The 23832-nt window shown below is 43.3% G+C and overlaps 3 protein-coding genes across 6 annotated transcripts in view; 2 read left to right on the top strand and 1 right to left on the bottom strand.

Annotated features, from left to right (window-relative positions):
- Nucleotides 1–9236, top strand: part of LOC130192497 (SH2 domain-containing adapter protein F-like) — a 109904-nt gene extending 100668 nt beyond the window's left edge. For all 4 annotated transcript variants that reach the window (XM_056412524.1, XM_056412525.1, XM_056412527.1 and 1 more), the window contains 3 exons: nucleotides 3270–3447; nucleotides 4586–4705; nucleotides 8081–9236. In XM_056412524.1, the coding sequence (XP_056268499.1) occupies nucleotides 3270–3447; nucleotides 4586–4705; nucleotides 8081–8267 (485 nt within the window). In that variant the 3' untranslated portion in view covers nucleotides 8268–9236. The remainder of the gene's footprint in view (nucleotides 1–3269; nucleotides 3448–4585; nucleotides 4706–8080) is intronic.
- A 5042-nt stretch (nucleotides 9237–14278) lies between these two features.
- LOC130193182 (ubiquitin-like protein 7) lies at nucleotides 14279–19477 on the bottom strand. The gene is made up of 11 exons (XM_056413596.1): nucleotides 19391–19477; nucleotides 18968–19148; nucleotides 18724–18843; nucleotides 18524–18609; nucleotides 18022–18106; nucleotides 17875–17932; nucleotides 16838–16971; nucleotides 16303–16352; nucleotides 16034–16210; nucleotides 15292–15405; nucleotides 14279–14637 (listed from the first exon to the last, which is right to left on the bottom strand). Exons 2-11 carry the CDS (start codon nucleotides 19140–19142, stop codon nucleotides 14497–14499), a joined length of 1140 nt encoding a protein of 379 aa, XP_056269571.1. The 5' UTR covers nucleotides 19143–19148; nucleotides 19391–19477; the 3' UTR covers nucleotides 14279–14496.
- A 1092-nt stretch (nucleotides 19478–20569) lies between these two features.
- Nucleotides 20570–23832, top strand: part of cd276 (CD276 molecule) — a 106568-nt gene continuing 103305 nt past the window's right edge. The window contains exon 1 of the mRNA XM_056412493.1: nucleotides 20570–20795. The gene's annotated coding sequence lies outside the window, so the exon portion shown is untranslated. The remainder of the gene's footprint in view (nucleotides 20796–23832) is intronic.

The raw sequence follows: 23832 nt of genomic DNA on the forward strand, positions 1-23832 counted from the left end.
GGTTTTAAGACTCGGGTCGAAGCCCCGTAATGAACGGAAGATGGGAATAGTGGGCGGAGTCATCTGCAATGATCATTCCCATGAGTTTATGTTCAGGGGAATGCTCCAGTGAGTTAAACCTGAGGTGGAGCAGGAGATGAAGGGGAGCCCCTGGTGGCCGGAGATGAAACTGCAGCTCCCTGTCTTCATGTTCTTACCTCGTCTCAGAATCGGCTTCATCGTCCGTGTGCGTGTGCACATGCGTGTCAATTGACTGCGGCTACACGTACGCTCTCCTCGCACATGCATGTAATTTACAATATAACAGGATAAATATAAAAGAAAGACATTGAAGACAGAAGAAAATCAACACGTAGGTACGATATATTCCATATTCCATCACAGGCTGTGGTAGAAGAGGCACTCGGCTCCTTTACTTAAAAGGAAATGCAACAACAACAATATGAAGGTGCTCAATTTATTGCATCTCCTCTTGCAACCACAAATTAAATTAGTAAAAAGACAATATTATCAGCAAATATGTATTTAAAGTCTGAAAAATAATGCATCTGAGGGGTGGTAAGAGGACTAATGGGTGGGAAAGTTCATCAATGACTGTTATTACATTTACAGTACCTATAGGAGGCAAGGAGGGAATTAAAGGAAGCCAGGCAAGGAAGGAAGGAAACGAAGAAAGGAAGGAAAGAACAACGCCAGGCATTTTCTTCTATAGACGGTGCATTGTCTTCCTGTCCATTGTCCTCCTGTCCATTGTCTTCCTGTCCATTGTCCTCCTGTCCATTGTCTTCCTTCCATTGTCTTCCTGTCCATTGTCCTCCTGTCCATTGTCTTCCTGTCCATTGTCCTCCGGTCCATTGTCTTCCTGTCCATTGTCTTCCTGTCCATTGTCCTCCGGTCCATTGTCCTCCTGTCCATTGTCTTCCTGTCCATTGTCCTCCGGTCCATTGTCCTCCTGTCCATTGTCTTCCTGTCCATTGTCCTCCGGTCCATTGTCCTCCTGTCCATTGTCTTCCTGTCCATTGTCCTCCGGTCCATTGTCCTCCTGTCCATTGTCTTCCTGTCCATTGTCCTCCTGTCCATTGTCCTCCTGTCCATTGTCTTCCTGTCCATTGTCTTCCTGTCCATTGTCCTCCGGTCCATTGTCTTCCTGTCCATTGTCCTCCTGTCCATTGTCTTCCTGTCCATTGTCCTCCTGTCCATTGTCTTCCTGTCCATTGTCCTCCGGTCCATTGTCTTCCTGTCCATTGTCCTCATGTCCATTGTCTTCCTGTCCATTGTCCTCCGGTCCATTGTCTTCCTGTCCATTGTCCTCTGGTCCATTGTCCTCCTGTCCATTGTCTTCCTGTCCATTGTCTTCCTGTCCATTGTCCTCCGGTCCATTGTCCTCCTGTCCATTGTCCTCCTGTCCATTGTCTTCCTGTCCATTGTCCTCCGGTCCATTGTCCTCCTGTCCATTGTCTTCCTGTCCATTGTCCTCCGGTCCATTGTCCTCCGGTCCATTGTCCTCCTGTCCATTGTCTTCCTGTCCATTGTCCTCCGGTCCATTGTCTTCCTGTCCATTGTCCTCCGGTCCATTGTCCTCCTGTCCATTGTCTTCCTGTCCATTGTCCTCCGGTCCATTGTCTTCCTGTCCATTGTCCTCCTGTCCATTGTCTTCCTGTCCATTGTCCTCTGGTCCATTGTCCTCCTGTCCATTGTCTTCCTGTCCATTGTCCTCTGGTCCATTGTCCTCCTGTCCATTGTCTTCCTGTCCATTGTCCTCCGGTCCATTGTCCTCCTGTCCATTGTCTTCCTGTCCATTGTCCTCCGGTCCATTGTCTTCCTGTCCATTGTCCTCCGGTCCATTGTCCTCCTGTCCATTGTCTTCCTGTCCATTGTCCTCCGGTCCATTGTCTTCCTGTCCATTGTCCTCCTGTCCATTGTCTTCCTGTCCATTGTCCTCATGTCCATTGTCCTCTGGTCCATTGTCCTCCTGTCCATTGTCTTCCTGTCCATTGTCCTCCGGTCCATTGTCCTCATGTCCAGATTTTCTTCTTCTTTTGTAAATAACAGAAACAGTTTCGCCGCCACCCGATTGGCTGTGAGGTCGCTCGGTGACCTCCGGCGGCGGCGGCGTCATGAGTACCGTTCACCTCCAGGACCCCACACACACACACACACACACACACACACACTTCCCATGGTGTGTTGCCGCGGCGGCTTATCGCGCCCACCGGTTGACCGTGAGAGTTTAGAGAAGCCGGTTAACGGTTAACCCCGCGGTGCGTGGGACCGTCTGCACGACTGCTCCAGGCGGGCGCTTGTTTGCATTGGCTGAGGCACGTGTGTGTGTGTGTGTGTGTGTGTGTGTGTGTGTGTGTGTGTGTGTGTGTGTGGCTAAAGAGTGTACGTGCACACACACACGTACTGTAGTATTTACAGATGCATGTTGGTTTGGGGGAAGTTGGCCTCCTGTGTGTGTGTGTGTGTGTTTTGGGATGTGTGCACAGCGTGGCAGGTGTGATTTATGGCTCCGCCCCCGTGTGTGTACACGTCCTTCAGAGTGACACAAAGTGACATTGTGTGTGTGTGTGTGTGTGTGTGTGTAAAGGCACAACCTGGTTCACACACACCACTCGTTGCCATGTTCTAGTTCAGTCGATATATTGAACAACAATGTGCATCATAAGTCCATCACATGTCATTGAGCTGACTTACAGTCACGTTACATTCACACACCGGAGACACAGGGAGAAGTGCCTTGCTCAAGGACACACCGCTCAGGGCGGGGATTGAACCGCCAACCCCCTGGTCGGAAGATGGACCTGCGAACTACTTAACCCTCCTGTTACCTTCACATTTACTAACATATTTTACCCTCGGGGTCAATTTGACCCCAGCAATTAAAACCTCCAGAAAATTATTAGAATTAATCATGTTTCCCAAGTTTAAGTGTGAGGTACTTTATGTTTGTTTGTTGACTACCTAAATAGCCCTTTAAATATATAAAAAAGTTAATATTTCTTATATGTTTGACAGTGAAAAACAGCCTGGGGTCAAATTGACCCCAAAGAACACCGACGTTAAACATTGAATGGGGTCAAATTGACCCTAAAGGCAACAGGAGGGTTAAACACACAGTCACTTTATCATTTTATTAAATGTCAACCATCTTTCCACGGGACTTTAACCTGTAAGCCGGCTGATGTCTACAAATGAAATACAGCTCATCCTGTTCTTCCAGAATAAAGTGACTCAGCTGTTGCATTTCTTCTTCTTCTGTATTCCAGTCCAGTTCGACGGCGTGGAGAAGTCTCGGATGTCGCCGACCAAGGAGGGGAAGTCCCGGCCGCTGCAGCGGCACTCCAGCAGCTGTCTGGTGAACACCAAGATGTCGTCCTCGCTGGAGCACTGCGGCGCCGCTCTGGGGGAGCGCGTTGACCCCGCCGTGACCCTGGAGAGCCAGTTGTGAGTCGTTTTGTTTAAAATGCAACTCCTCTGGCCCCTTCTGCTGCCGTTTGCTTTGTTCCTCTTCATCATCAGAATCATCTTCATCACAATCATCAGAATCATAACCTTTTATTGCCATTTATGTTTTCACATACAAGGAATGTGTCATGGCGGGTGGGCAACAATAGACGATAACATTAACAACAATAACACAGTGTGAGCATTAAGAATATAATAATATATATATATATGTATATATATATATATATATATATATATATATATATTATATATATTATATATGTATATATTATATATATTAGATATTTATATATACATATACATATTATATATATATTTATTTTATATATACATATCTATATATATATATATATATATATATAATAGATATATATATATAATATATATATATTGAACCAGTGTAAGTCAGTTTAATATATATATATATATGTATATATATAATATATACATATATATGTATGTTTGTATGTATATATATTATATATATATTTGTATATATATATGTATATATATGTATATATAATATATATAATGTATATATTGAACCAGTGTAAGTCAGTTTAAGGCAGTGGTTCTCAAACTGTGGGGTGCGGCCCTCTAGTGGGGCGCCAAGGCATTACAGGAGGGGCACAAGGGCAAATGCAGATTTCTTTATTAAGAACTTCACATATTACAAACTACACAGACATCACACTATGTCATTGATAAATAAAGAGCTTAATGCCTGTACTTTAGTGTAAATGTTTACGTTACTAAGCTGTTGCCCTTCAAAATAAAAGCTCAACATTGAGCATGAATTGAGAGTGGCCATATCAAGCCTGCAACAGTGGAAAGCTCTTCATTGCCAGGCATTTGAACTTGTTTTGTTTAGTTTTTCACACATTGCACTTTATTGTTATTATCTTGAAAATATATTCAGTGCAAAATCGGTTAATTAAAGCCAGAATAAGCTTTTTTTGGCCAAATATTAGTTCTTTTTTGCACAGATATAGCTGTATTTGTATTCTAATAAAGTGATTGAAAACTTTTTTTTGCACAGATGAGTCACAAAACGTTATTTGAATACAAATTCCGCGTGGGCCCATCTCACCCCTCTGTCCTCTGTTCCCTGCAGCTGGTACCACGGAGCCATCAGCCGGACGGATGCAGAGTCTCTGCTCCGGCTGTGTAAGGAGGCGAGCTACCTGGTGAGGAACAGCGAGACCAGCAAGAACGACTACTCCCTCTCCCTCAAGTAAGGCCCGCTCGCCCCGAGGACGTCAATCCATCAATCCATCAACCAATCAAACTTCTATTCTGGACTCCAGGTCCAGATAGTACAAAAACATTAAAATAGAATAAAATACAGAGAAAATCACAAGTAAAATACAGAGAACTATGAATACGTTATGAATAAACAGCTGGACTAATGTCTCCACAGCTGGGACTGGTGGAACTCAACTTTATGTTTCATAAAAACATGATGATTTCATGTTCGGAGTCGTCAACCCGGCAGATAAATGTGTCCATCTAGATTTCTTAAAGCTTTGACAGCCTCACTGGCTCGACTCCACCTCGGCCTCCTCAGTGTTCGCATTACATCATCACGAGCCGCCGGAAGTCTCTTTAGGCTTTTCTTTGTCGTACGACCACGAGATTATATTGTAATACATAGTTTTTTAGAGATGGCGGAGCCAGAGAGGTTTAGTTTAGTTTAGTTTATGAAGGATCCCCATTAGTCGACACCGTAGTGGAGACTATTCTTCCTGGGGTCCAGGCAAAAAACATTACAATTCAATACAAATACATAAAATGCAGTACAGCATGATCAATTATCACAAAAACACGTAGACTTAGAAAACAACATTTACATTAAAAGTAAAATAATAATACCTAAATACCTTAAATACCTAAAATAATAACCTGATCTACGATAATTTCCTTTCTGATTATTGCTCCCTCACATTCATTTCTTGTGATTTCAAAAGGAAACTTAAGGCAGCAATAATCAGAAAGGAGATGATGGTGGATTAGAGGTGCGGCCCGGATCCCTCGAGGTCCCCGTGTTCCCGTGTTCTCCCATCGCTGCTGACTCGGCCTTTTTATTATGGTCATTGTGTTCACCTTCCAGACCTCTATCTCCCCCCTACACCCCCCCCTCCCTCTGACCTCCCCCCCGCCGGCACCTTTGATTTGCCGATGTCGTGCCCACAACACGGTTAATGTTGCCCTTAATCGCCGACCCTCTGACCCCGTGACCCCCTGAGCCCCTGAGCCCCGCCACATCCAGACGATGGGTTCAGGCCTGCGAGACGATGAGGTCGCGGCAGCGTGAAGGCCCGCGGGGGCGGAGCCTCCTCCCGTTCTCTTCGCATGTGGCGGGTTCAGCTTTAAAGGATTTTTTTTTCTCGCCGGACGAAACAAGAACCAAGATGTCAGAATCGTAACTCTGGGACGTCGGAGCGTTTGACAAAGTCGATGTCAATGGGATCAGGACCAGAGAGCAGACGGCTGATTGGTTCGGATCGACGGGTGCCAACACACACAGACACACACACACACACACACACACACACACACACACACACACACACACACACACTGGAGGCGAGGGTGACTGAGTTCAGATTCTGAAAATGAGTCCAAACAGTGTCATCCTGGAGAGGGAGGGAGAGAGAGAGAGAGAGGGGAGAGGAGGGGGGAGAGAGAAACCCTTTGAGCCGTTTGAAACATATTTACAGTGTTATCTTCGAGAGGGAGAGGGGGGGGGAGAGAGAGAGAGAAGGAGAGAGAGAGATCTGTTTGAAGCCACAGCAGAGAGGAAGGAGACATCTTTGCGTCATGTTGTGTCTTTTTAGATGTTTTAAGATGAGCTGATCCTCCGTGTGGCGACATAAATATTGAATCTGACAGTTTATTTACCCAATTTAGGCTTTTATTGAGTGACTTTCTTTCCTGAACCTCGTCGCCTGCTTCACCAATTACTCTTCCCATCATGTGTTCTCCAGAAGGTTTAGGCTCCTCCCAGCTCGACTAAAATGAAATATTGAGTCAAAGAGGAAATCTCAAGCTTTCAATAAAGCGGTCTGCCGGTCATCGATCTCGTTTTGGCGGATGTTTTTTTGTTGTTGCCTTTTTTCTGGTGCACACAGATTCATAACCAGGAGAGCTTCCAGCTCCAACACGCTGGAGGTGGAGGTGGAAGTGGAAGTGGGGGTGGGGGTGGAAGTGGAGGTGGAAGTGGAGGTGGGGCTCCTCTGAGGACCACAGGGTTCAAATCAAAGTCATGAGCCTCAATCAGCAGGACGGTAGCCCCAACAGGCTGTGATACCCGAGGCCCGGCTCTCCTGCCCTGAGCTGTGACTGCCAGGCTCAGCTGGCGCTCTGTGTGTGTCTCTGTAACCTGACGCCTGCTCCTCAGGAACACTTTACAGTCACGGCTTTTATTTAATTTAGGATTTAAAAAAATGTAAACGAGTTCTCCCGGCGCCACTCAGGATGGTGGACCGGGCAGAGACCGGCGGCCGCTCTCGTCCGATCAGGACGAAGTGGTTGATGTGGTGGATCCACATTGAGGCTGATGGTTCACTGCCTCAGAGCCCATGAGCCTCAGCTCAACCACAACGTGTTAATATGAGCAGCTCTGAGATTCTCTCTTCGTCTGCCATGTACGAAACCTCAAAGGTCTTTATTTAATAATAATCACACTAATGCTATAAATATAATTTGTTTCTTCCGTTGACTGAAGATGAAGCTCACAGGAATAAATCTCCAGTTCTGGGTTTACGTTCTGATTCATGAGGGACGCCCCAATCTGAACCCTGTTACTCTCTCTCTCTTTCTCTCTCTCTCTCTCTCTCTCTCTCTCTCTCTCTCTCTCTCTCTATGTCTCTCTCTCTCTCTTTCTCTCTCTCTCTCTCTGCTCTCTGTCTCTCTCTCTCTCTCTCTCTCTCTCTCTCTCTCTCTCTCTCTGTCTCTCTCTCTCCCTCTCTCTCTCTCTCTTCCTCTCTCTCTCTCCCTCTCTCTCTCTTCTCTCTCTCTCTCTCTCTCTCTCTCTCTCTCTCTCTCTCTCTCTCTCTCTCTCTCTCTCTCTCTCTCTCTGTCTCTCTCTCTCTCTCTCTCTCTCTCTCTCTCTCTCTTTCCCTCTCTCTTTCTCTCCTATCTCTCTCTCTCTCGTCTCTCTGTCTCTCTCTCCTCTCTCTCTCTCCTATCTCTCTCTTATCTCTTTCTCTCTCTCTCTCTCTCTCTCTCTCTCTCTCTCTCTCTCTCTTTCTCTGTCTCTCTCTCCTCTCTCTCTCTCTCTCTCTCTCTCTCTCCTATCTCTCTTATCTCTTTTTCTGTCTTATCTCTTTCTATCTCCTATCTCTTTCTATTTTATCTCTCATCTCTTTATCCCTCCGAACTCTTTATTTCTTTCTCTCTCCTATCTCTTTATCTCTCTTATCTTGTTATCTCTCTCTCATATATTTCTCTCTCCTATCTCTTTATCTCTCTTTATTTCTTTCTATCTCGTTTTTTAAAAAGAAAGACGCTCTAAATAGAAGCCGGCCTGCACACGCTCGCGGCGCGACATTTATTTGGAGATATATATATTGTCTTTTATCAAACTAATGTTTTCTCTCCCCCCCAGGAGCAGCCAGGGCTTCATGCACATGAAGCTGTCTCGGACTAAAGAGAACCAGTACATCCTGGGCCAGAACAGCTGCCCCTTCGACAGCGTCCCCGAGATCATCCACTTCTACTCCAGCCGCAAGCTGCCCATCAAGGGGGCGGAGCACATGTCCCTGCTGTACCCCGTGGCCATCAGGACACTATAGTCCCCCCCCCCCCAAAGAACTGCTGATCCTGACTCTGATCCCCCCCGACCTGCTTGGAAGGCCTTCTGCGTACGATCTCACACACACACACACACACACACTCACACACACACACACGGACTCAGTGTGGCAGAAGTCTTTATTATTTTAATTCTATTTTATTTATGGCGGACACTTCCTGACATCACAGACTCTCCGGTAAACATCGCTTCACCGATTCTGGATCTGATTCTTCCCCTGAGCACTTAACAGAGAGACGGGAACACGGTCACATGTGTGTGTGTGTGTACCTTTATCAAGAGCATGATGGACCTGTTTCTTAAAGATCATAAACATCGTGAGAATTGTGAATGAACACGTTTGTTTTGGTGGATCCTGGAACAGTTTGTGAGGCCACAGGAAAAACAGGTGTGTGTGTGTGTGTGTGTGAGAGAGAGAGAGAGCAACCGACATCAGCCATCGACTTGCCCTTTGTGTGTGTGTGTGTGTGTGTGTGTCATGTGACTGTGCCGTGGTGAAGTGGCATGTGTGCGTTTCCGTTTGTGTATTTCGCCACACGTCTCTGTGCGCCCCCTAGTGGTGTGTGTGTGTGTGTGTGTGTGTGTGTGTGTGTGTGTGTGTGTGTGTGTGTGTGTGTGTGTGTGTGTGTGTGCTGCAGACTGATCTCTCCATCCTGTCACAGTGCATGCTGCCTGCCATCCGTCACCTGGGGGGGGGGGGGGGGGTACCACACAACGCCCACAGTGTGAGCACCGCGGTGGAGACGGATGGGTCGACCCATCTGACGGCGTACGATTGGCCGAAACACCAGAGCCCGTCCAAATGGACCAAATTGCCCCCCCCCCCTCCTTAATATGGCTTTGCATCTGGAGGATGACTCATGCCTGCATCGTCTACCTCAGAACAACAACAATCTATTCCATTTGCCCATCTGCAGATCGATAGGTACAACGGCCCCCCACACACACACACACAATTCACTTCAAATTGCATCATCGCTTTTAGGAAATAGTTTTTTTCTGAGTCCATTCTGATTCGATGCTGTGATGTCGGTTGTGATGTTAATGGTTTTATAATGCATGTGGTCCAAAAACGAGTCCGCTTCGATCCACTGGTCCAGTTCTGCTTTTTAGAGATTGTTCTGTGACTGTAATTTATTTGTTTGGGGGGGGGGGTTATCACTCATTATCTCCCTCGTTGTTCTGTGCCGATGTGATGGTGGTTTTTTTTTTTGGGGGGGGGGGGGGGGGGTTCTCCTCCAGCCTCTTCTTCTTCTTCTTCTTCTTCTGTGGTGCTTTGCATTTCTGTTGTTTTTTACGAGTGGAGCCACATGCACCCCGAGCCTCACGGACCAATCACAGAGCAGCCGGAAACGCTTCACGCTCATCACATGAGACATGAGGAGACATGAGGAGACATGAGGAGACGAGGAGACATGAGGATGTGTTCATGACTTCCAGTGTGGGTTTTATTTTTTCCTCCCCTGATATCAAGAGACTAGAACTCGCCCCCCCCCCCCCCCCCCCTGTGATTCATCAATATTTTGTTCTTCCTGTATTTTCTCATTAAACACATTTTATTTCTGCAAACTTCAAGAACCAATCACACGTCAGCTACCGCGGGCCAATGAGAGGGCCCGCCTGCTCGGAACAACTTTATCTCATGAGTTTCAAATGATGTCGTTTAATGAGTGAATACTAGTGGAAATAGAGCTGTGTGTGTGTGTGGGGGGGGGGGGGGGGGGCGCGGGGACTGATGCTAATAACTAGAAACCCATTAAACGAGCATGACCTGTAAATACTAAAGAAATCCATTTTAGGCTTGGACTATATCTCCGCTGTGTGCTATGCAACTATGAACTGCAGTCATTGAAGGGAAATATGTGTGTGTGTGTGTGTGTGTGTGTCTATGTGTGTGTGTCTGTATGTGTGTGTGTGTGTGTGTGCGCCTCCACGAAATGCTTATGACAGGTGTGATGGTACCAGATGTCCACCGGGGAATGAGACGACGTCATCGGCAGAGCGACCTGATTGGTTAACGGGGATAATGTGCATGAAGTGGGATGTTTAGATAAAGTGTGTCACGTGTCGGGTCACGTGACACACTTTATTGAGGAGCCGTGTGTTATTGAAGTGGACCGATGTGTTTCCTTGAGAGAAGAAGTGCAAATTAAATAAAGTATAAGTGTGGTGTATCCTTCATGTTCCTCGTGTTGCCTGGTCAGAGATCAAAGGTCGACCCTGTCTTTATTTAGTTACACTGCTGATGAGTTTTGGGGTGCAAGTGACTTTTTTTTGTCCCGATGTGCGCGCACACGCCGGCATCGGAGCTCTGCGGCGCGAGACGGAGAGCGGAGAAGTGTTAACGCGACACGTAGAGACAGAATGACACGCTGCTGGAGAGACGACCAACAACAGACGGATTGGAAGCTCATTCTGCGCATGCGTTAAAAAAAACAACTAATTAATCCTGTAATTTAATCTTAACGCGTTATTTTTCACAGCACTAATTATTATCTATTTTACTATATTATTGTTGGTGCTCTCGGCCTCTCGCTCTCCTCCAGAGAAAACATACATGCAAAACAACATTTATATATATATATATGTATATATATATATATATATATATATATATATGTATACATATATATGCACATATATGTATGTACATATATATATGTACATATATATGTACATACTTTTTGTATATTTTAAATAAGATAAATATATGTATATATATGTACATAATTTCTATTGGCTCGTGACACGCTGCCTATAATAACATGCTGCAAACACCGTATTGCTCATTGACTGAATCCCCGGGTCACCGTGAGAGGAATTGGGCGTGATGGGTGTCGGCTTCAAAAAGCTCCGGGTTCCTTTCATTAGGAAGTTTCCTCATTTGAGGCGTTTCCTGTTTCCTGCTCTTGAAGTTCCTCCACCAGAGACGCACAAAGACGACGTCTCACACACTTTGAGGAGTAATGTGAGTCTTCACAGATTTGAACGTGAGCTGTGGGAAAGTCGCTGCGTTTATCTTCAAGAGAAATCAAGTAGTCGGTGGGAATAAATGTTTGGTATACACGGAAGATAGCACCATGTTTTTCATCATCGCTAAGATCTTCAAACTTGGTCATTACTCATAATTTCACTGGAATAAATATACTTTTATATAAAACATATATATATATATTATATATCTTACATATATAATATATATGTATATACCTTATATATAATACATATATATTATAATAAATATATATAATACATATATATAAATATATGTATTATATATATACATTATATATATTATATCCTATATAAATATGTATAATATATATAATATTGAGAGATAATATATATATATATATATAAATATAATATATAAACACATATAATATACATATAACATATATTATAGATATCAAATATATATATATTTATTTATATTTGATATATATAAATATATAAATTATATATAAAAGTATATTTATTTCACTGAAATGATATCTAAATATTGGTGTATATATATGCAATTTATTTTCTCTCCTGACCAGAGGGTGGATCTGTGTGATGTCATATCAGGCCCTGTGACAGATCACCTGTAGTCAACACTCTGTTGACAACAACATGGAGATACATATAAGGTGTGCAACGCCAGCTTTTATAATAAACCATCCGTGTGAAGCCATTCCAGAGTGTTTCCATGACAACTTCACATTTCCACAGTCAATCGTTCATAATATCTGGTGAGAGCTTCAGCTGTGAGGCGGCGGTGGCAGCCGAGCGTGAACCCAGCGACACAAACCCACACAGAGGAGGAGTGAGAGGAGTCAGAGAGAAGTGAGAGGAGTCAGAGGAGTGAGAGAGAGGAGTGAGAGGAGTCAGAGAGGAGTGAGAGGAGTCAGAGAGGAGTGAGAGAGTAGTCAGAGAGGAGTGAGAGAGGAGTCAGAGGAGTGAGAGAGGAGTGAGAGGAGTCAGAGGAGTCAGAGAGGAGTGAGAGAGGAGTCAGAGAGGAGTGAGAGAGGAGTCAGAGAGGAGTGAGAGGAGTCAGAGGAGTGAGAGGAGTCAGATGAGTGAGAGACGAGTGAGAGAGGAGTCAGATGAGTCAGAGAGGAGTGAGAGAGTCAGAGAGGAGTGAGAGAGACAGAGGAGTGAGAGAGAGAGGAGTGAGAGAGACAGAGAGGGAGCGAGAGGAGTCAGAGGAGTGAGAGAGGAGTCAGAGAGGAGTGAGAGAGGAGTCAGAGGAGTGAGAGGAGTCAGAGGAGTCAGAGAGGAGTCAGAGGAGTGAGAGAGGAGTCAGAGAGGAGTGAGAGGAGTCAGAGAGGAGTGAGAGAGGAGTGAGAGGAGTCAGAGGAGTGAGAGGAGTGAGAGATGAGTCAGGAGTGAGAGAGGAGTCAGAGAGGAGTGAGAGGAGTCAGAGAGAAGTGAGAGGAGTCAGAGGAGTGAGAGAGGAGTGAGAGAGGAGTCAGAGGAGTGAGAGAGGAGTCAGAGGAGTGAGAGAGGAGAGAGGAGTGAGAGAGGAGTGAGAGGAGTCAGAGAGGAGTGAGAGGAGTCAGAGAGGAGTGAGAGAGGAGTGAGAGGAGTGAGAGAGGAGTGAGTTGATGTTCTTTCTGTCATGTCTTCTATTTTACTTTATTTTATTTACTGCTTATATCATTTGATTTTACTCAATTTTAACTATTCAGTCCTTCCCTCCCTCCTCATGGAGTGTATGTGGAAAAGTATATACATGGGGGAAGGGGCGGGTGTGTATGAGTGTGTGTGGATATGGATGGTGTGTGTGTGGATGGTTGTGTTTGTCTATGCATGCGTGTGTGTGTGTGGAGATAGATGGTTGTGTGTGTGGGGGTGTATGTGCATGCGTGTGTGTGTTTGGGCATTTGTTGATGTAGATGTTCATGGATGTGGATATGGATGGTTGTGTGTGTGTGTGTGTGTGTGTCTGTGTGTGTGTGTGTGTGTCTGTGTGTGTCGGTGTAGATGATGTGGCGTTTGTCCTCTGGGGCTGGACTACGGATCCTGATTCTACTCTTTCGATTGTATGCCGTTTGTTTTCTTGTTTATTTATTTAAATATCAAGGATTGCTTTTTAAATAAAAAAGACACAAAGACGATGCAGTAACACAACTAAACGGGGCAATTACTGTAGATGCGGGGGGGGGGGGGGGGGGTACGCAACGAGACAAAGCCAATGTAACCTCCTGACACGCACAGGAACATCTCAGTGGACGTTAATGAAGCGTCTCAACTCGGATTAATAAAACAACCGTGTTTAAATAAAACTGTTCAACATCACAAGCGGGATCTTTTAATTGTTTTATTTAGTAAAGTAATAAGGAACTAAATGAAGCAGCTCGATGTCTGCTCGATGACTCGTGATAATCAGTCACGTCTGGATAGAAATATAACGACTACATCGCCATCTAGTGGACAAAGAGATGAATTACATCGCTGTGGCAAAAAACCTATGCGTGTTTTAAGTTTTTTTTTTAGAGGCACATGTTGAAATACTGAACAGGGTCCATACTCATGTTGACCAATGAACAGGCTTCATACACGTGTTGACCAATGAACTTCCAGGACTTTAAACCAAATTTCCATGACCAAACATTTTGTGAAATCTCAGTGTCATACATAAAAAAAGTGCGAAAAATGTCGTATTTAAACTGACAATGAGAATTCCGAAGCATACAGTATATATACTGTACACATTTATATTTGAATATAATACATTTTTTAGGACTTTTCGAAAATTTGGGGGATTTTATTTGTTCCCCAATGACTTTTCCAGGCCTGGAAATAAACTTTTTTTTTTAATTTCCATGACTTTTCCAGGTGTTCCATGACCCTAAGAACCCTGACTGCAACTTAAGATTTTTTTGATGATATTTTAATAAACAAATGAGGAAAAGAAAGAGTCTGATCAGGCGCAGGGTGACCTTAAAGGTTACACAGCTGGATTCCAACAGTCAATGCCACCTATTCAACAGGAAGACTCAGGAGTTGAGGAGGTGAGCGTGAGAACATTTATTATTCATCCCGTCTCAACAACAACAGAAAGCCGTCTTGAACTTTGTGGAACTCAGATATGATACCGTCATGTAAATAGCAGAAACAGGGTCCGTAGTCAAAAAACACTGTACGTCTAAACGCCATCATTTCTCATGTGTGAACTTCTCTCCTGCTCGGCCTCCTTTATGAAGGTCTGCGGGGTCCGGGGCTCAGAGTCCGGGGCCTCCGGCGAATATGAGCTCCAGGGCCGCCTGGATGTCCCCGTCGGTGGCCTGCAGCGCCCTCAGCATCAGATCCTCGTCCTGGATGCCCATGTCCCTGAGCTGCTGCATCTGGGACTGCCAGCGGCCCTAAGACACAAAACAACGGCATTTCATCCGGAGACCGGCCGCGTTGAGCTCGGCATTCATTATTTAAAATACAAATATTCCACCGCTCAAATACGAGTCCATATACACTACCGTTCAAAAGTTTGGGGTCATCCAGACAATTTTGTGTCTTCCATGAAAACTCACTTTTATTTATCAAATGAATTGAAAATTGAATAGAAAATATAGTCAAGACATTGACAAGGTTAGAAATAATGATTAATATTTGAAGTATTAATTTTGTTCTTCAAACTTCAAGCTCAAAGGAAGGCCAGTTGTATAGCTTATATCACCAGCATAACTGTTTTCAGCTGTGCTAACATAATTGCACAAGGGTTTTCTAATCAGACATTAGTCTTCTAAGGCGATTAGCAAACACAATGTACCATTAGAACACTGGAGTGATAGTTGATGGAAATGGGCCTCTATACACCTATGGAGATATTTCATTAGAAACCAGACGATTCCACCTAGAATAGTCATTTACCACATTAACAATGTAGAGTGTATTTTTGATTAATGTTATCTTTATTGAAAAAACTGTGCTTTTCTTTGAAAAATAAAGACATTTCTTAGTGACCCCAAACTTTTGAACGGTAGTGTAGTCCCTCAGTGAATTGAATGTGTGATCCTCACTTGCAGAGCGGACATGTTGGAGGCTTGCAGAGCTTGCTGCAGAGCCTGGCTGAAGAGGTCGTTGCTGACCGGGGTCCCCGCCGGCATCGGGGCGACGCCCCCGGAGGGGTCCGCCTACAGCGAGAAGAAGAGAAACAAAAGATGAATATACTCAAGGTTCAAGGTTTGTTATTTGCCATGCGTGCCTCGACCAACAGTCCAGACACATTGTGCTCGTTGTGCAGTCAACAGAGAATAAGAGAAAATATAAAAACGCACTGTACATAAGGTGCTAGAATATACAGTATTAGGTATAGTTTAAAAAAAAAGAAGGCTATTAACGTAAAAAAGGAGAGGGCAGAGGTTAATAAATAATATTCATCCGCACAATAGGTTTTCATCTTTATCATAAGCAAGTTCGACGTTGGTTCAGAAGTGAAAAATACACACGTGTCTTTTTTTGGATTATTATTAATTTTATTTAAAAAGTGTCCGGGTACAGTTCAAATATAAATGTCACCGTGTGATGCACTGAACTAGACTGTAGCTACACAGCTAATGTGCATCTGTAGTCCCTTGACAGACCATAATAAACATAAAACAATAACAAACGTAAAACAATAACAAACATAAAACAATAATAAACATAAAACAATAACATAAAACAATAATAAACATAAAACAATAACAATGGTAAAACAATAACAAACGGTCCAGGATGAGACGCCCTGCGGCGGTCTATTGGCTGTGAGACGCGCGTCACCTGGCTGGAGGTCGTCGGGGTGACGGCGCTGCTGTCGGGGGTGCTGGCGAGGGCCAACGCCGTGGCCAGCTCGCTTTGCGTGATTGGCCGAGGGCCCGTCGCCCCGCTGTGGCTCAGAGACACCGGGCGCATCCCCGCCGAGCCTCCCGCTCTGCTGGAGGGACCAGCTGGACTCCCCTGTTACACACACACACACACACACACACACACAGTCAGTCCTCTCGGTGACTCGGTGACTCTGACGTCGGTCGTGGAGCAGAGCGACTCACGGACTGGAAGTCGTCCTCGTCGTCAGACATGCCCTCGAACATGAAGCCCCCTGCAGGATGAGAAGAGCACCGGAAGGGAAAACCCTCGATTACATGACGCAGGGTTCACACACGTGTTGACCAATGGGTGGCCAGGACTTTAAACCAGACATGTTGAAAAATCTCAGTGTAATACACGAAAAAGTGAGAAGATGTAGTATTTAAAACTAACTGAGTGCTTTGTCATATGTAGCCACGCATGGTTAAATCTACACTTCCCTGGCAGCTTCCCTAAACTACCGTTGCCATGGCTACGGGACGTCTCAGCTACGGTGTGAGAGCGTGTGCCTGCTTATATTTTTAAAATTATTTCAAACTCAGCGTAGATGAATATATCAATATAACATATTTCCAGGACTTTCTCAAAAACTATTCGGATTTATGTATATTTTTTCAAGTTTTTTTCAGGAAATAACCATTTTAATAATTCCAGGACTTTTTTCCCCAGGTTTTCCATGAACACTGATAAAAAAGGGACGAGGTGGTGCTTCCTCACCCGGCATGTCGCTGTAGGAGCTGGCGGAGACGTTGCGAGAGGAGCTGGCGCTGGACTGAGCCGGTATGCTGCCCGCCACCGAGTGCAGGACCAGGATGATGGCGTTCACGAGCGCCGGGTGGGAACCGATCAATCTACGGGACGGACGTGAAGTCAGAGTCGCTCCACGAGCTTTACTCGCTCGTTATCGGGGGAGGAAATGTACATTTGTTTTAGGGGGCAGCTTTTTTAAAACCAGGCGATTAATCGCGATTAATGAATTTCAAAATGTGCGATTAATTAGTTAATTTTTTTTAATCGATTGACAGCCCTAATATATATATATGTCAAGATAAAGGTTACTCTAAATTGTCTCCTGTGGCTTTTACGAAAGTAACATGTTACAGGTAGGCCAGGGTAAGAAATTAACATATTTTTTGGGGGGCAATTTCCCCCCACTGACTGAAAAACCAGGGGATTAAAAAAAGAAATTGGGCGCTCTTTTTTTTAAACTTGTGAAATAACATTTAACAGTTATTCAAAAATAATAAATATACTTATTTAGAATTACAGGATATGAGCAATTGTCATAGAAATGCCAATAATAAGAATATTAGTCTTAGTTAGTTTAGTTTTAGCTAGTTTAGTATTAGTGTTTGAAATGTCCCCACTGTGGGACAAATAAAGGAATATCATATCAGCAGGCAGTAGTCTACAGATTTAGTGTTTTGAGATTTTTTTTGAACAGAAAACAAAAGAAAATCTGACAATTATATTCAATTAATTTAAACAACTATTAACAATCATAACTTATTTCTTTTTTTTTTATAATTAAAAATTATATATATATATTTATTCCATCTACAGTCCAGGCAAGACAGAAAGGACACACACACAACAAAACTCTATTAAATAATCATAATTATTGGAGGAAACTTATGGGGGTCTTAGTGATATCAGGGGCAAAATTATATTTCTTAGGGGCAGTTTTGCCCTCGTGTATTTTCCGCCGTTGCTGCCTATGCATCACATCAGAGTGACTAACAAAGAGCACTCACATATCCAGCATGGCCGGGTCTGTGAACTGCACGAACAGATCCTTGTCTTGCAGCACGCCTGAGCAACAGCAGGGGGAACGTCACAGTTCAGCATATTCTCACGGTCCAATGAGATGAGGCACAGCAGAAAACACTCGCAGGTCTTACCGAGAGCAACTGGGTCTGAGCGGAGCCCCGGCGTGGCCACGATGATCTGATCCAAAGACTCTTTATTCGTCAGCATCTTGTACACCTACATAAATATCAATACATTAGAAGAGAAGTTGAATCTGATTCCAGCTCTTAAGACATATCCACACACGACCTGACCCCTCTTCAGTTGGGACAGGAGGCTGAGAAATGCAACCGAAGACAGATAGTTATTGACACACATGATCGGTGCTTCATTTTTAGAACAAATGTAGTAGATATCATGTGTATTAATGGGACATACTTTCAACTTTGTGTACCAGATGTTGGTCATGGGCAGTGTGAAAGGAGCCCAGTCCATTACAGAGTCCAACACTTGCCGTCACTAATTCCTCGCCTGATCGATATAGGTGTGCTTAAGACCCCGGAAGAGCGCCACCCAGTGTATATATAGAGGACATACATGTATTCATCACATGTGGCTCTTACAGGCAGCATGATGTCTGCGTTTTCTACTCACCGAGTCTCTGTAGGCGGAGTTTAGGGAGTGAAGAGCGGCGTGAAACACCCTGAACTCCCTGGCTGCAGTTGCTCTGTTTACAGGCTCTAGAAAAGACACACACACACATTCCGATTCAGACCTCGTAGTTTTATGACCAAAACAGCTAAAAACACAATTTATTCCAATACTGGATGACACACACACACACACACACACACCTGAATTGTTCACTTGCTCTGGCCAAGACTTTTTGAGGATGTGTAAGGTGGATCCCGATGGAATCCCACAGGCATCCAGAGTCAAGTCGTCCTTAAGTTTCCGCCCGCAGTGCACGAGCTCTGATGTGACACACGAACAGAGATAGAACGCGTGAAGGAAAGAATGACAATGCGTATACAAACAATGAAACGGATTTATTTAACAGCCGATGTTTTGGGTTCAAAGGCCACGGCCGTAACACACCTATTAGTTCGGGGTCTGGGATGAAGTTTGGGATCTGTGCTGCCACGAGTTGTTTCACAGTCGCGATCCTGTATCCTCCAGGTGGGACGTCGCCTGGCATCATGTCCGGGAAGTGGAAGGTGGATTTGGGCCGATTCACCAGCTTCAAGGACAGGTGCCAGTCGGAAGACGTCATCTCAATCTATTTTGTTTTCACAAAAAAAGCCCAGCCTCAACATGGTGTACAGATTTGATGAGTAATTACTGATGTAAGACTGGAGGTAGCTAATAATATTTAAAAAAAACATACAATTAAATGTCAGATATAAAATAATGACACTTCTAGCTTTGTTCGGTAGAGCACACTAAAGCAAAATAAACGATATAAATGAATAAAACAACGATTATTTTAGAGGAAGGACTCGGGATAAAACGCATTATTACCTCGTTTATCTTTTTGGGAGGTTTTTAAACATGAAAAGTGACGTTAGCAGATATTTCCAAACCGGTGTTACGGTATAACAAGCGACCGTGTTACCTGGAGACTTTTCACGTATAGCTGTCCTCGTGAATGCCGCTTGGTTTAATTTAGTAATGACGTGTCAATACCTCTTATATACATTATAATATATACTATACGAATTAAACAATGCGGCATTCACGAGGGCAGCTGCGTGTTCTCTCCATGTTCAACAGTCGTCTGTAACGACAACAACGGTCGGTTGGTTCAAAGTCTCCAGTTAACACGGTCGCTTCTTAAACCGTAACACCGGTTAGCTGCTTAGCTTTCCTATATGCAAAACAATAATTAAAATGGAGATACGCTAAATGAAACGTTAGCTATTCATAAAGCGAGCCTTCTAAATAACAATTGCTTACAACCAACACCACCACGACAACAGCCGCTGTATTTCAGAAGAGAACAGCGGACTCACTCACCATTTTATTGTTGACGCTCGAATCACTTCCGGGTTTTAGTCACGTGAGAGCGTTACGTTTATTCCATTGGTTCATCCGGTTTTCGTCACACATCCACGATCAAAAACTATTCAGTTGTTACTCATCCCTGTCCTTCGTTGTATTTTTAATAACCTTTGGCAATTTTTAATCATCACTTTATTTCCTCTGACTCTCTAACTCTCACACACACACTGCTCTAGAGAAAAAAAGGAAAACTTTGAAGCCAATTTAAATCACTGCTCCGGCTTTTTACATCAAAGTTCCCAATTAATTTGTCCAATATGTTTTTTCTAAGTCAGCAAACGTTATTCCAGACAGTAATTTCATGGGTGTCTAATTTGAGGCCAATCTAACTAAATATATGCAGGTAAATCTGAGCGTTTCATTAACTGCATATGTTGCGTTTAAGGACCATATGAAAAGTAATTATACAACTACTCCAGTATTTAAAAAAAAAACTAATTGTAAATGTCCACCGTGTGATTCAAAGAGTGCATTTGCAATAGAGTATATAGTCTTCTGTATTGTGTAAGAAAACGAGGTGTTCACAAACGGTTAACTAGGGGTCGGGACTCTTTCACCCCTCGGCATGACGTCACCGCCCCGCTGCAAGGAGGGGTTTCTCTCTGAGGAGAACCGTCCCAAATCAATGGCACACACACACACACACACACACACACACACACACACACACACTGAAAATACACCCAGGAGCTTTTATCCGCCGTCGAGACCAAGTACGAGCACGTCGGGCAGCATTTCGGGAGAAGGAATGAACTACCGTGGGAAATAAGAGAGAACCGAGAGAACCGACTGCCCCCCCCCCCCCCCCCTGCTGCGCCGCCGCTGGACGCTCGGTGGGTTTCCAAGTTTCAACCCTCCTGACATGGTAAGCCTTAAATAAGATGTGTTTGAGCTAACGGAGAGAGGTTGGGTTGACTGTGGAAAAAAAAGGATAACTTTGAATTTATATTCTTAAAAGACGCTCAACAGCTGGCGAGGGGGTGGGGGGGGCAACTCTCGGTGCAGGGAAACAAACTGCTTCACATAGTTGGCTCCATTCATTGTCTATGTGTCATGTCTGCTATTTAGTTGGGAGTTCTTGCTAAGCTACACGGTGGGTATACAGTTACATGGCGCTAATAACATCTGTTGAATGAAGCCGACAGCGCCCCCGTTCGGCAGACGGTCGGTACTGCACCTCAATGCGGTTCATCGGTGCAAAGGCGACTTCCAAACATGGGGACCTACTCCACATTAGGACATACGAGGACACACCAGTTGGTTGTTCGTTCTATATGTAATAAGAGTATATGTACACAACACTGTGTTATGAAGCAAAGCGCCTGCTCCGTGTCACAAATTGCAACTTGAAGATGCATTATGTAAGACCTTAAAAAAAAAAATACCTACACAACTGCAAAATAGGATTTCAGCCCCAATCTACCATGAAATATAATGATGAAAAATATATTTTTTTATGTGACTATATTTTAAATTTAGACCTAAAATACACAATCTCATCAGAAATGCATAATGTGTTAATTAAAATAACAATTTTAGTATTTTAGTGTCCTCAGGTTTACTTATTGTCCTCAGGCATACCCCTAAAAAAAATTATGATGTTACAGAAGTCACATGATCAACAGGAAGTAGCGTCATTTAGGTCTCCGGAAGACTAGAAGCAAGTTCTCCCACTCTATTTTATTTATTTGTAAATTGTATTTGTATCACAAGTATGATTGAGTGTCAATTTCAAAGTATCCTAAATTATTTCTTTATGCTAATATGTTTTACTTTCTTTCTTTTTTTAAAGATAGTCTTGATAAATAATTTAGAGGTGCAAAATGTCCTCATTAATGTACACTTTTATTGATCCCTGTGGGGAAATTCTTCTCTGCATTTGACCGATATGTAGTTATTAACGAGCAGTGGGCTGCAGTGTAGTGCACAGGGAGCAACTGGGGGTTCAGTGCCTTGCTCAAGGGCACTTCGACATGCAACTAATGGGGAGAGCGGGGATCGAACCGGCTACCTTTTCCCCCCGTGCTTTTAGTATTTGTGTTATGTGGCTATATTTTTCATGCATTTGTGCTTAAAAAACTCAACAAGCTTTGTTCAGTCATGTGAGACTCACATGAACCATTTAACTTTCAGAAATACCTCCAGAGAAAAAAAATGGCCTGAGATTTAACATTAGTGATAGTAATATTAATATACGTATATAAAAGTTACAACAAGTAAATGCATCAATTGGGCGGAATGGCCCATTTACACTGGCAAGTGACATAATGCATACAAATAAAAATTCTCATTCAGCCAGTGAAATAATTTAGGCCATACAAGTAAACTTGTATAAGTAAAAACATATATAAGTATTTCTTCTTCTCTCTCTCTCTTTTCAATTTGTGGATTAAATAAAACTGTATCAGAATAAGAGTCCAACACCCAACAAGGGGTCTCAAAACAAATCTTAAAGGGGTCAATACATAATAAACAGAATAGAGAAAGTGTAGATTACATATCTAATACATATATATATTTCCGCTCCACCGAACTATAATGCTTATTTATTCCATCACAGACAGAAAAGGTTGAGGGAAGCCTGCAATGAGGACGTTTTCTGGCCTCGTGCTGCCCTTCATCACACGATGGTGCAGCTGTGGTCAGCAGCTTCCCGAGGAATGTGTGCGAGGAAGTTGTAGTTGTCGTTCGGACTCGTGTAGGAAATGATTTATGACATAGCGGAGAGAGATAATGATGTTATTTGACGCGATATACACAATGCTCTTTCTTTCCCTTGGAGATGTGATTGCATTGCAGTTGGACTGTTTACAGTGTTATTTCATCTCCATATTAATACAAACATATATATGTCAAGATAAAGGTTACTCTAAATTGTCTCCTGTGGCTTTTACAAAAGTAGTGTGTTGCAGGTAGGCAAGGTACAAAATTACATATTTTTTAGGTGGGCCATTTCCCCCCACTGACTGAAATCCAGGGGAATTTAAAAAGAAATTAGGGGCACTTTCTGAAACGTGTGAAATACATTTTATCCTTTGTTCAAAAATAATAAATATACTTATTTAGGTTTACAGTATATGAGCAATTGTCATACAAATGGCAATAATCAGACTATTAGGGAGTAGTCTACAGATTAAAAGTGTTTTCTTAGATTTTTTAAACAAAATAATAAATCATATTCAATGTTATACTTATTTCTTTGTGGTTATTTATTGTTATTACATTTTTTGAACAACAATTAACTTTACAATTACAACTTATTTCTTTTTTTTATAATTCAAAATAATATTTATTGATTTTTTTCTGTTTACCTACCTTGTACAGGCAATGTATAGGACATACAAAACACTATTAATTCATAATAATTATTAGAGCAAATTATGAGGGCATTTTTTGCCCCTCCTCGTGATATCAGGGGCAACATTATATTTCTTAGGGGCAGTTTTTCCCTTTGCCCTCGTGTATTTCTGACGCTGAGGTATGCCCAGTTCTCGCTTCTGCAGTATACTTACAGTATCATTGAGATACAAAAAATGGCATTCTTGTCTATTATTGGATTGCTGTGTGACACTGATGGATGGCCCAGGGCCCAGTGGGAATCGTACATTTGAGTGTTATAGTTAAAAAGAAAGTTGTGAGGTAAAACGTTCAACTTCTGCCCCATAAAGCTTTCTTGAAGTTTATGGCGCTCTTCTTTAATTTGACGAGCTAATGTATAATTTGACTAATTGACTCCTATGAGGAACACATCCCTCTATGAAGTGAAGTCAGTCACCAGAGGGCTTTTTAAATTCTCACCATATGGATTTGAAAAGGCTCACTTGCATCCCATGACGCGCTGCTTTTATGGAACCGGTGTCGTCCGAGTTGGAAATGTCCCCCGTAGCCGAGGGTTGAATGGT

The sequence above is a fragment of the Pseudoliparis swirei genome, chromosome 4 (genome assembly GCF_029220125.1).
Source record: "Pseudoliparis swirei isolate HS2019 ecotype Mariana Trench chromosome 4, NWPU_hadal_v1, whole genome shotgun sequence".
Taxonomy (NCBI): Eukaryota; Metazoa; Chordata; class Actinopteri; order Perciformes; family Liparidae; genus Pseudoliparis; species Pseudoliparis swirei.